This window comes from Melanostigma gelatinosum (assembly GCF_949748355.1).
Source record: "Melanostigma gelatinosum genome assembly, chromosome: 3".
NCBI classification, from domain to species: Eukaryota; Metazoa; Chordata; class Actinopteri; order Perciformes; family Zoarcidae; genus Melanostigma; species Melanostigma gelatinosum.
Window position 1 is genome coordinate 11,762,460 of NC_136636.1, and position 14,195 is coordinate 11,776,654.

At 41.5% G+C, this 14,195-nt stretch overlaps 1 protein-coding gene across 3 annotated transcripts in view; it reads left to right on the forward strand.

Moving 5' to 3' along the window:
• Positions 1 to 1,731: 1,731 nt before the first annotated feature.
• Positions 1,732 to 14,195, forward strand: part of mapkapk2a (MAPK activated protein kinase 2a) — a 32,440-nt gene continuing 19,976 nt past the window's right edge. For 2 of the 3 annotated variants that reach the window (XM_079296964.1, XM_079296965.1), the window contains exon 1: positions 7,813 to 8,572. In XM_079296964.1, coding sequence (XP_079153090.1) covers positions 8,351 to 8,572 — 222 coding nt within the window. In that variant the 5' untranslated portion in view covers positions 7,813 to 8,350. Of the gene's footprint in view, positions 1,819 to 7,812; positions 8,573 to 14,195 lie in introns of those variants that run through there. The other variant, XM_079296966.1, reaches the window with a different exon arrangement.

Genomic DNA, 14,195 nt, shown 5'->3' on the forward strand with positions numbered 1-14,195 from the left:
AGTGTAGGAGGCGAAGCGTGATGGGGATCAGACTGGCAGGATTAAAGAGCACTGGACTGACCTCTTCCAATGCAAAGAACAGAGGGAAGGGATGAAGAGCTGAGGGGGAGGATGCAGGGACAGCTGCTCATTGAAGGACCAGCACTCTTCCCCCTTCTCCCCCCGCAATACATTCACACTCATGCAGATATATTAATACATGTGTACACTCGGGCACATACAGAAACGTGCATACAACGTACGCAAACATAAACTATGGGAGTGATTTGAATTGGAGGATAATCCATGCACAAAGTGGCTCTTTCCACTCATGTAATCTCAGTTTGGATTAAGATGGATTATTGGATTACAAGGGCCTCCCAATACGAGGCAGACAGACACACAGATACAGAAAAGAGACGAAGCTTAGAGAATATATAGGATGAATGCATTATATTTAATTATTGTATTGTGATATAAACCTTACATTTTATTTCATACCCCGCATTGTACAGCATGTATATTCATATTTTTCTAGTCCTGACATTTCCCCTAATTTCCACTCAATGTCTCATATGTCTATCGGTACTCCTTGGATTTCCCTTTAAAGCGATAGTTTGACATTTAGTTAGACTAGAAAGTGTTTACCATTCACAGATCTGTATGATAAATAAGGATTTTCCACTTAAAAGTGTTAAGAAATAATTAAACACGTATTTTATTTCCTGGCGCTGATGATTAAAGGAGTGAGCCGTCTTGCTTCTTTCTCATCTTTGGTAAGAGTTGCCCATGTGCTGTAGAAAATAAAGACAGCTGAAGCACAAGCGAGCATTTCAATGACCCTGGAAACAGGAGTTTAGTTGGGAAGCATTAGAGAATGGGAGAAACTCCAGATTCATACACTTAAAGATTAAACGTGAAAATTAACTTTAGGTTTTGTTGTTATTTGATAGCCGCTTATAAAGAAAACAACAATTTACAAAAGTAAAAATGTACTTTGGGCAAGTGAAAAAGATCTTTAATGTTAAACCCCACACAGGCAACACGATCAAAGAGCTTTTATAAAGCTCACTCATTAAAAAGTAATATCCTGTGTGTTTCATCAGAAAACTAAGTATAACAACTTCAGGTAATGTTTATACTAAATGTTGAAGAAAATCCTCATATAACTTGTTATGTTGAACTTGGTTTCATAAGAACATTCCTAGAAAGGGATAAAGGCGCGCCAGACAAATTGGAATATATCATTCCAATTGAGTCAAAACATTTCCCGTACATCTATCAGCATTCGTCAGAATGTCATCTTGACCCAGACGCGGACATGAGAGCACGACACAATGAGGAGACCAGATGCACGAGTAGTCTCAGCAAGAAAGTGACCTTAACACAGGAATTGCTCAGAAGTGAAGGATGGGACAGAGAGGAGCACAGACAGCCATGACAGGCTGCAGAGTCCAGTAGCAGCATTCTGCGTGGACTTGACTGGCAGAGCAGGGGGACAGGTGTGTTGTCACTGACACACTGTTGATCCAACAGACACAGGAAGTTGACTTGAACTGAATACATGGGCCTCCAGTGTGACATTTATGCCAATCTGTCAAGGACAAACTGAGCAGCTGATTTGTTGTCTCTTATTTTACACACAACGCGCTCGCTCATACACACTATATATATAAATGTCCATGAAAGGCCCCTTATAAACCCCATCGTATACCAGGCCCTCGTAGCGGTCCTCAGACTGGCCTTGTGTGTTTGTGTCGGTCCAAGTGCCTAAACAGACACATTCAAGTGCTTGTATGAGTGTGTGAGCGTGACTTTGCATCTTCTCCCCGAGACTGGGTAAGTGGCCTGGAGTGGATCACGGAGAGAAAGCAGCATGACATTGTTGCGTCTGTGAGGAAGTCGGTGTTATATGCCAAAGCACAGATAACTCCAGAGACACTCTCTCTGTGCGGGAGAACTGGAGCATCTTGCTGCCTCTCCTCACTGGGCCAGCAAAATCCTGTGTATGTGTGCAAATGTGAGAAAGAAACAAGGGGAGAGAGCCACGCGGATGTGGGTGAGAACGATAAGTGTGGGTGAGAGTGCGCAGTCTGTGAGTGGTTGTTTGCTGGCGGGGTGGAGATCAAATTCGGGCATTCTTCACAGCCGAGTAGGGCAGAAGACGAGCTGGCAACAGAAGGAGGCTAAATAATCCTCCCTTATCATCAAACGGTCTCTTGTTTATTGGGGGGCAAGAGGGGGAACAGGAATGTCCATGTGACTAAAACGTGAGCGCAACTGCTCATACATCAGCTAACAATTTCTAATTTCATTTTCAAAGTTTTCTTTGATTTTGTATCAGTTACACTTTTCCCTTTATCTCGTTGTTTCTCTTTCAGTCACCAAAAACTCTCCCTCTCTCCTCAGCGCCTGTGGTCAGTTTGACAAGGCCAGCACACGGGAACACTGAGGGCCCTCATGCCTCTGCTCTGTACAACACAGGCTCTCAGGCTCTGTTCATAGACGAAAGAGGGGGATTCCAGTGGTGGTCACATGCTCCCTGCAGGGCTATAGAGGAGGCCATCCATTTTGTGGATGACATGCCATATATAGTTTCCTTTGTGCATGTGCAGATTTCTACGCGCCATTGTTCAACTCTTCTGTTAAAGACAACTTGTGCACGTCGTGTTCCTTTTCATCTTTGGTTTCACATGTGCAGGTATTTATGTGTGTGTGTGTGTGAGAGAGAGAGAGATAAAGAAGTGATAAAGAAATGAAGCTGTACCTTAAGTTCAGTCAGGAAGACTCTTGCATCCCTAGGCCTGTAGTTTATTTCTCATACATCTGCCATTCACTCCTCACACATGTCATCGTTTTGGGGGCTGTCAATCATGATATCAGCTGTTTAGATGAGCTGGTCTCCTCTTTCCAACAGCACAACGAAACAATTACAAAGTTAGTCTATCATCTTGCTGCTGTCTCTTTTAAACGTGATCGTCTCTCTACCTTCAGTACGTTCATGCTGCTGTTACGCACCCCTCCACCTCCCCATCTCCGCCCAGTCTTCTTCACAGATCCATCAGCTTCATCAGCTCATCATTCTATCAGCCTCATCAGCCACCACCACCACCACCACCACCACCAGTGTCTGGACTCCACGGGGGGATTTATCTTGCTGCTGCTCAGGGCAGACGCCCCTCCATTACAAATCTCCCTCTGGAGTCCAAGCGCCAACGACTCTAAAGACTTCTTGAGTAATGCACTTGCAGGCAAAAGTGTTCCGTGAGAATAATGAAGCACTATTGAAGTTATACTTAAATATATATGAGCTATATCAATACAATATAATCAGTAGACTCCTGCAGCACACCCACGCACGAACAAATTGACCCACAATCATCTCCTAAAGTCCGTGCTTGGTCCACTTCCACTTTCAGAGGCCTGTGTTGCAGAGCTGAGATTCGAACTATCTTTGCGCACTTTGTATTGTTCCATCGCAAGACTGGTGTATGTTTGTGGATATAAAAAAGAGGGATAGTCCGAGAAAAAGAGAAGGGAGGATAGAGGGAGACGGATCGAGGAAGACAGAGGTTAGTCAGCCGCTGCCCTTAAGAGCCGGAGTCTCTGAGGAACCGTACATCCGTCTCCAACGCAACCAGAGCAGGGAAACCAACTCTCCTGTCCTCAAAGAGTTTTATCATGCTTCACTGAGGTCAGCGAGGCTGGGAGCGAATCGCGACGCAAATAGACTAAAGTAAACAGGCCGGCAGACAGACAGACAGACTGACAGACAGACAGACAGACAGACACTGACTGACTGGTAAAGTTTCTAGTTTTTAGTCCTAGCTTGTCCAGAGTCTCTGTGAAGGCTCAGTTAAGACACGCCACGTGTAAACAAATGCATTGCAGTGGAGGAAGGATGCAGATAAAGCAGGGTTAACATGAGATCATGTTGAAATGTGGGTCCTCTGTGCTCTACGTAGCAATTAGGGAGAGATGGAGAGACAAAGAGAAAAGAGGGAGCGAGAGATCATACAAGGGGTTCACGAGGGTGTGTTTGTGTCTGCGTGCATCAGAGGGGTGAGCAGGTTCAACAGGTCCCATGTTGGGAGGCTTGCGAGTGTTCAGGTGCTAGAATCCTATATCGGAGCCAGTGCTGACCACGGGTCTATATCAAGAGCTGGATAGGGTTTCAGCCCCAGGCGGCGATGGAGGATTATTCTGACAAAGACGGGTTCTGGCCAGCCTGAAATAACTGATCCAAAGTTGCTCTGACTTTCGCACACTAATGAAGAACGGAGGGAGGAGAGGGAAAGACGAAGGGAAATGCACCTCCTGCCCCTGAGATTTCCTTCCTGTCAGGAAGTTAAAAGAAGTGCTGTGAAACAGGATAGTGTGTCAGGGGAGCATTCTGGGAAGCAGTGGAGAAAAAGAAAATGTCAGCACACCAGATTATGCAGCTCCGTGCCCAGGCCTCGCATACCTGATCCTTGTACACCAGGGCGAACTGTGGCACACGGACGCATAACCCATCAGTTATGGAAAGGCATCTTCTATGCACAGGCTGATTTGAGCATTCTGGTCTCTTTAATAATGAAGGAAGAGAATAATGGTTGGGGCCATGACACTTTCCCCAGGGAGAACACTGTAATGAACAGGCTGTCCCGAGTGTCTGGGCTGCAGCTATAAGTGAACCTGCAGCGATGCCAAGTAACCCTAAATATTGAGTTAATTCATCAGCACAAAGCTGTCAAAGCTCAGGCAACAGTTTCCAATTTCAGACTCCTCTTTCAAATAGCCTGTGTGTGTGTGTGTGTGTGTGTGTGTGTGTGTGTGTGTGTGTGTGTCTAGGTGCATATTATATGTGTGTGTGTACATGTGCACAATGTGTTTTAAAAGGTGTACCTTGTGTATATATGGGATCCATGCCATGAAGACATGTGATGTGCTTCTCTTACATAACTTGTGAATACACACAACAGTGAAGTGTAGACCACTCATAAGGACAGTGTCACATGGGGAGTTATGAATCTTATAAAGTATTCTTTTATTTATTATTTGCGAGGATGAAACAAGCTCTGTATTGTTATCAAAGACCTCTTTGTATAGAGCAGATTATTTGTCTTGTAGCTGCCAAGCAACATGCAGTATTTCAGGAACATTTTTTCACAGACTCTTCTTGACAGTCAACTCAGCAATCATACGTAACATGTTTGAAGCGAAAAGTCATGAGAGGAGCAGTCCACCATTTTCACAACTGCTGATGGTGTCGTCAGGGTTGGTTTGAATTGGGCTTACAGACGAGTTGCATTGGGGAATTTTAAGATCCCCAGTTTTTGGAGTTTGAGACTAAAAGTCAGAATCTCTTTCCCTTTAATGCAACAATTTTTAAATTTGATGCTTGTGAGTCTGTGAACTTTATGGAAGTGCAGTGCTAAATCGCTGTACCCCTTCAAAATAAAGAAAAAACATTTTCTTGTCCACTAATGATAATAATAAAATGATAATAGCTGATCTGAAGGCCTTTGAGGAACCCAATGCGATTAAGGTCAACCATATACACATAAACAGAAGTAAGCTGAGTTCATCGCTTATCTGACAGCAAAAGAAAACAAAGCATATGCATTGCTGAGAAATTATGTTTGCAGACATTTTCCACATTTTCCAGATACAGCTTGGTCTACAGTTCTCTACCGTGTTCTTGCCCTACATACTAAGGCATTTCAACAATGGATTATTTGAACCATCAAGGCAGTGAAGTGTGATCAACACATGTCCCTCAGGGCTGAGAGTATCTTCACATCCGTGTCACCATTCGATTGAGATTGAGATGTTTGGACTGTTTTCTAGGAGGACAATTCAATCGTCTGACAAATGGTCAATGATTATACAGTGCCCTACTTTTGAACACATAAAAATAATAACTTTGATTATGTGACTCACACTGTGTTGTTATGTGTGGCAAACCCTATTCATCTGCTTCTTTCAGGTTTGAAAACAATTTCATTGCAAATACTCAGTTGAGCACTGCTGTCATTCAGTGCAAAGAGTTGGTTCTGATAAAACCTTTGATTGGTCTGCCATCTAGTGGTCACATGAAGTGCTGCATTTAAGTTCCAGATGGACCACAGCCAAAGAGTTTAAGAATTAGAAGCAGAGAAAGTGTAAATTAAATCAGAGTAAACAACACAGAATATCAGAAGTAAAACCCTTTATGTTTTTACCGTTAAAATGATATTATATTTAATTTAACTCTGATAGTCCTCTTTCAAAGGCTAATGTAAATATGAATTAGAAAATATAAAAAATAAGGTGCTATGATGTTGTTGGAGTCAGGGTATTTATTCACTGTCAATCGGTTCATTTTATACACAACCTAACTTTAAATGGCATCACTCAGATGTGACCAAACATATGAATTAAGCTGAATGTTGTTGGTCTGTGACAAAGTGAACTGCTAAATGAAAATGTTTGATTCATATCTGATGTCGGGTTCAAGAAATTTACTGCCAGGTGTAAGTTTTGGCTTTTTCACTGTCTTCAAAATCTAACTATTGAGCAAGCATCATAAACATTACCATAGTCAACTATTAATTTATGTTTCTCTATATATATTGTTTGTTAATATATGTAAACAGACATTTAATTTCAATGATGAAGTTAATATAAAGTGATGGTATGCTTAAAGGCTACATTACTAAAAGATCGCTTTGTTGATGGGATAATGTTGAGGCCGTTTAGGCTTTCTATCTGAGGCAACACTTGCGTTAAAGTACCATGATTGAATTGAATCGTTTGCTGAAGGTCAGGGCCTAAGATACTCATGTCATGCCGCTGTTGTTTTCCTGGTGATATGAGTGGTGTGAACACCCTTGGGGAAGTTTGCATTCTAAAACAGATCTTTAAAAAATGTGGTATGTGTTGCAATGTCAAAATATATATACATATATATACAAGGAATTCAGGGATTTTATTTTATTTGCGAAATTGGAATTGAAGCAGTTTTTTCCAGACTATTACCTTTATGTTGGAGAGCAAAAAAGAGAGTTTGGGGGGCAGGGGTACATATATGAAAAACTGTACAGCACATTAACAATATTAATGCTTTTACCATGTTTTGAGGCCAGTATTTGTGTTGACTTTTGGAGAGTCTTACATACTGTGCTGTCAGAAAATAAAGCCGCAAAACAAAAGAGTAAAATAGCCAATCAAATATAGGCTTAGATGAGTGAATTCAGTTTGAATTAGGAAAAGCAGGCTGGAAAACACACCAGAGCTCTCTAACCTTGAGCTAAGCTTTGGGACTCTACTCTGAGATTACGGGTCTATTTCTGTCCGTCTCTCTTTTACGATCAAAACATTGCCAAGTGGGTCTCTTCAGAGGGACAAAGGTAATCTGGTAACCTGGCTGACCCGTGTGGGGAATTTAATTTAATTCAAACACCAAGATAGAAATAAATAAATTAAAATGTGATAAAATAAGATAATCTTTTAATAGTCACGCAGCGGGGAAATTCACAGGATTACAGTAGCATACAGTAGCCTATAGTGCAAACAAGAGACATTGTGAAAAAACAAGTATTATAAATAAGTAATAAAACAGTAAAGAAAATGTTAAAAGTAAAAAAAATCCACAATAACTAATATATTATATGGTTACTTGTGGCTGAATTGCAGCAATCAGGTCATAACTTGTATCTAGCCCTGTCTTGTGTCTCCTTTCCTTGTGCTCTTGTTTGCTGCTCTCTTATATAAACACTCCGTCGCTTCCTTGTCGTACTTCTCCTTTAAGCGCAGAAGAAGAAAAAAAAGCCCCGGCCATGACGTCACCAGTAAAACCTGCTCCGGCTGTGTGTCTGTCCGTCTGAAAGTGAAGTGTGTTTGGCGTCGGACTTTTACCCCGCTGTTGTCTTGTCTTCCGTTGAGTGTTATTGTTGGCTCTTTTTTTTTGTTATAACTTCACTCGCGAGATTTTTACGTTACTAATTTTGAAAACCCAGCCTCGTGGACGATTTATGGGGCGATTTTAAGAAAAGTTCCCGAAGTGCTTCTTTTGAGGAACCGGTGGAACGGCGGAAACCGCCAGAGATGGATAAGCTAACCGATAGCTGAGTTGTTAGCCGAGAATCACAGTCAATAATATGATCAAGCTAGCATGCTAACAGCTAGCTAATCTACCATTTTATCGGCTAACCTAAGTGACTTTGTAACGTCCGAACTTCTGCCGGTTATTTCTCGGGCCTGGCTGCTAACGTTACACCGTGAACACTGTGTCAGAGGCCAGCTAACCCAGGAAGAAGACTCGGGTCTGCATTTTAAAGAAAAAAAAAAACACAAGTGTTTTTATAGAGAGGTGGCTGTTCCGTATTCTCAGCCCAAACTAAAAAGCATGCTGTCCAACGCACAGAACCAGCCACTGTTTCCCAACCCGTCGGGCCAGCAGAACACCACGGGCCAGTTCCTCCCCTTCCACGCGAGACCCTCCTTACAGATCAAGAAGAATGCCATAACAGACGACTACAAGGTGACCAGCCAGGTGCTGGGGCTGGGCATCAATGGCAAGGTGCTGGAAATCTTCCAGAAGAAGACTGGAGACAAGTATGCGCTGAAGGTAAGTCATACTTTGGGGGGAAAGACTTGTCCAGAAGAGGAAGAATGTTAAATCTGAGGCACAGCCAGGAGATCTGAATACCTTCTGAAGAAACCGCTTTTAAATAGTCATTCTACTGGAAGTGTTTTGTTCAAATGTGGATTTTATACAAACTATTCCAACTCAGGTTCACACAAATATAACAGAAACAAATACCTGGAAGGATTAGTCTTTTCATTGATTGACAGAAGATTTATCAGCAACAATTTTGATCGATAAAATGGCCTTGCCTCTCTTAATGTGAATATTTGGTAGTTCTTCAATTGAATGACATTTTGTGTACTGTTGGTCGCACAAAACTGGCAACCTGAAGACATCACCAACAGTTCCTGGAAAATGCGATTGAAATGTATTTATGTTTTATAGATGACTGTCAAATAGATTAGCTGACACAATCATTTGCAGATAAGGTTTGTTTTTATGGCCTTGCGACGGTCGTGATAGTATTGTTCTATCCATCTTATACATTGTTATTATCACTGGCCATCATTACTCTACCGAAAAATCAACCAGATATTTGCGGATCCGTTATTAAGTGATCTGTGATTGAAGTACCTCATTTAGGATAAAGGGGTTTCATTTTTTTTTTTAAGTGGAGACAAAGATACTGGTGTATTTTATATGTGAACAACTAATTCATTTATAACGGGTACCCTGTCATGTGCTGCCCCTAAACACGTGTTAGTTGTTGTGAACAGTGGAGTCCAGAGCACATTGCTGGACAGGCTATATGATACAAAACACCATTTCTCAACCTGTGCAATTGTTATTGTTTTGCGAATCATCCACCATTTAGTGTGATGAGATAACGCCGTGATACGCATGCATTTGTTGGTAGTTTCCGCCCTCTGTTCTCTGGATTCAAACTGTCCTGTAAATTAGAAAAACCTCAGGGCGGGCTGTAAAGTGACTCTGCGGTGTCGGGATCTAGAGATCACGTTCTGTATCGGTCAATGATTGATAAAGGACAAACGTTACAACGGCTATCCACACACGGGGGACTGAAACAAGACCCACTGAAGCTATTTATTACTGCAGGCCAATTCAGTTGTTTATTATTAGAAGGGATCGTGGTATAAAATTTTTCCGAATAGGTTTTGCACAAAATGAATCACAGCCTGGGAACATCCTGTGTGGTGATTCAAACGGTCTCAATAATCGGGTCACAGCACTTTACACTCGAGTGTGTGTGTGTACATTACCGTACTTTCCGGACAATAGAGTGCACCGGTATATAGGCCGCACCAGCAGATTTTTAAAAGAAAAAAAGAATGTGTGCATAGATAAGCCGCACTGGTCTATAAGCCGCAGGTGTCCCCGGTTGAACAGCAAGATGCTTTCAACAGTACTAAAGTTGTCTTCTATGAACATCATAACATGTCGCTAGCTTCTAAGCTAATTTTAACATTATGGCCAATGGGGAAATGCTAACCGCGATTAGCATTAGCGAATATATAATATATCTTTGTACATCTTTTCATGCATACATACTTGCATTACAGACTAAGGTCTCTCACGGCTACCAAACCAAAAGCAATGAGGCAATAACTGTTGTTGATCAGCAATCAGCCACACTGGCTTAAGGTGACATCACCTTGTACAACTTCTACCTGGCTCTTGAACCACGTTTTGTGCACACGGTGCAGCGGAATCATTTGTAACTCTAACACTAAGTGTTTGTTGGAGAGAGACCGTGGAAGAGAAACGGGGACCCTAAAGTCTTGGAAGTCCGAAAAATGCACATTTTTAAAACTTGTAACCCATTGACCTGTCGCAGAGGATCGATACCTTTTGACTTCGTTTGTTTTGTTCGAGACAAAGCTGTTTGCCATTCTGCGTTGATTGGTCTGTCTTTCTTAAGGCTGGGAGGCTTCTGCCGGTATCGTCTTACAGCGACTACATTTACATGCACACAAGAAACCAAGTTATTGGTTACTGGATAACGTTGCATTGTTTTGTGGAAAAAGTTGAGCAGTATGTGTGGTCAGTGCGGCAATTATTTGTTGTGCAGACCCAACACTGTACCAATGCAGTGGAGGTTGTCATTTTTAGTGCAAACTATTTTGAGGAAGTTGGAGAATATATTGGGCCATTGTACATTAGCAAGTTAAATCCTTATGTATTACATAAATTATCCGTCTCTCTTGCTTTCACTCTTAAAGCGTACATGGTTCCAGAATAACTTGTCCACTAGGAGTACTGGTACTTAATACAAATGTAAGGAGCACCAGCACAACATTTAAGAACACTACTTAATCAACATGCAATGCAACACATTTCATTAAATTTTTTCTCCATTTTAAGTGTATCACTGATGCATGATTTTTTTTTTTACTAAAAAGAGAATTTCCAGAAATAATGTTTTATTTAAGTGCTTTAAGAGAAAACAACATTAACCTTAGAAACCCACAATGACCCTTTTTTTGTCTTTTTAAATCGGGAATAAATATTCATGACGGAATTAATTTAAATCTATTGTGAAAGGTGAAAACATCATGATCGAAGTGTATATAACGGCCATTCCGGTGCTCACTTGAGTTTCATAAGTCACGGAAACTGCACATAAACCCCCTTCGTGTCAATATACCAGAGGAAGCCGTACCTCCTCTGAATGGACTCGGCCTATCATTTGTGGTTATAAAGTTTCATGAGGTTATGATTACCGTAGAGGTTACAACAGGTCAACGGTGACGGTCACACTCTGTGAAATGCTACTATGAGGTCTAACGTCATCACAGATGGACTCATTGGATCCACAAGAGTCTCAGATTTTCAGTTGCACAACATTTATGTCATTCCAAAAGCCTCGCAAAGACGCTAATGTCGGCGGGTTAAGTGAAATAGTGCGCTTTTTTTTCTTTCTTTTTTTTTTTAAACATGGACACCAAATAATCAAATCATTGTGCAATCAAGTCTAATGGGCAACTCCTGATTGATTGAATTTTAACTGATTGAGCTGTGATTGTGGATTAGATAAAGTACAAAACAACTTGCTCAAGGTAAACGTCAATGTCGTCTAAATCCACAATTATTTGAGCAGGGCTTGTAGCAAAGTGATGCCTTGACCTGATATGAATATTATGTTCCCACACAGTTTTTTGGTGAGAAAGACTGTGTGTGTCCGATGCAAGCACATCTCTAAAAGAGCAAAACAACCACGAGGACTATGTTTCTATTTCTAAATATAATGAATGCTGGGATTCAAGTCTCATTTTCATGTCTAGTAGAACTCTACTCTGTAGTGAGTGACAGCACACGGGTGTCTTTACTTCACATGTGTACTGTTGGCTTTATAAACTCTTAGTTCGATGTTTTAGTGAAGTTTTAGGTTTCTTATTTACAAGATATAGAAGCTATCTGGTTCCTGAAAAAATCTGACAATAACCAGTTTACTGTACATGAAGTCCATTAAGACGAAGAGGTTTGGGGGATGATGGCCGACAAGAAGTTTTGAAAAACAAATTCTTGTCTTTACACCAAGTTATGCCGTATCCGGAAAGGAACTCAGTGAAATGTGGTTACGGTGATGTAATCGTAGACGGAATGACTACCGGTAAATGTTTCGGCCACATTTTGTGAGCTGTTAAAGTTGCTCTTCCTGAAATTTTGAAATATGTGGAAGTCACTGTGGTGAATAAACACACCTGCTCAGGGTTGGTTAAGAAAAAAGGGAAGTGGAAACATTCGCCAGTTCAAACGGAAGCTTTTTCTTCTTTCATAAGTTTGGATTTCTGAAAGTTTCTTTTGGACTGCTGTAGAACAGAATAATCCAGACTTTGTCTAAATGGTGTGCTTGAACAAATGTCCTGTTAGTGAAAGCCACCGTCCACACAACATGAATCCTTCTGAATCCAGCATGTCGGATTAAAGGTTAACGCAGAATGGAAAAGCCCGGCCCGAGCTTCAATCATGAGACGGTGAGAGAGAGAGGAAGGAAAAGGAGGGAGGAGGAAGGAAGAGGTTCTCTTTGAGTTCTGTCTCTGCCCCGTCCGTCTAACTGTACCCTTATGAGAGAGGCATCTCTAAGACGCCAGAGAGTACCTACTCATTATTCCACTTTTATCATCACTATTTATGCCCTGTTGTGGAAAATTAGCTTTTGCCTCAGCAATGTAGTCTTTTTTTAATTTGTTGGTCATCTCTACTATTCTCGTAATTACACTCTGACAACAAATGTTTTGATTCAGAGACCTTCGATGTGATTATACCTTTTCACTCACTGTGGCTATCTACTTCAGAAACACTGCATATTTGTAATGATTCACAATTAAAAAAACAAACAATTGTGCGTCCATTATCTCTTATTAATTTAACATTAGTAACGAATAGAAGAGATGTGTCAACTGGAGGGTTACATTTCCAAGCACTGCAGAAAGAACATAACTCCCGTTACTTCTAACTCAGTTATAAGTAAAGGGATCTGAATTGCAGCCTGTGGTGTTTAAAGCCATGTGATCCACACTGCTACATTTCCTTTTTAAAACGCATCTCTTTTGCGTCCTAAATACACTGGAGTTTGAAAGTTTGAAAACGCTCCAGGGGTTACCGCCTAGTGTTGAAGGGCGTTAAAACGAATATGCTTGGGAACGATGACGTAGACACCCGCGTTCGCTACTAGATTGCTTCTTAGCAGTCACGACGTGTCCTTTCCTGATTCGTCACGTCTCTATCACGTGACCCTTTGCCAGGAAATCACAAACAGCAGCCTTGATTGTCGATCGAGGACTTTGCTTTCCTTATTAATGCTTATTTTGTTCTGCACAACTGTTGTGAAGTCCACACAGAAACTGTGAAGGAACAAAAGCATTAATTTCACTCCAGTATGACAAGGACTTCAGTCAACAGCAGAGATAGCAGACCTGGAGCGTTGTAACTAAGTCTGAAAAATAAAACTTGTCACAAAATTTGTCTGTTTATAGAGGACGATTTTAGAGGAAGATCTTAAGTATAAAGCACAGCCTTTCATTATTGAAGACTACTATATTACTCAGTGTACGTGAATAGTCTCGTGATATTCGTCTTCAGAAAACGTATTAGTGTGGATGTAGCCTAATGCTGCGTTCACACCAAACGCGTTGATTTTTTGACGCACCGCAAAAATGCGTCCAACGCGCCGGAGAGGGGGCGTGGTTTATCGACTGGAAGCCGTTCACCTGGCCGTCATTTCTGTCCGCTATCAACCGTGAAAGGAACATAACTACGTAATGATACCGATTTGTAGGCTACTTGTCTTCTCAATGGAGCTCTGATGGATCGGTGCTATGCTAACATCGTAGCAGCTCCACCAGCACTCAATAACGTCATGTAGACGTAAATACGGCAGCGTCTATTCATTGTTTGTACCGTATGGTTTACACACACACATGTATACACATAGTTTGGTCCGGTCTCTGTTGATATGAGGTATCGTAGAGCTCTGGGTGAACACAGACGGCTACAGGATTTATTTCCTGATTCAACAACGGCAGGATGACAGGGGGAGCAACTCTAGCTGATAGGCTATCGTGCCACAGTGTCACACGATTATTTCGCAGAAGTTGAAAAATTTCAACTCGTGCGTTGGCGATTTTGCGGCGTCCAACGC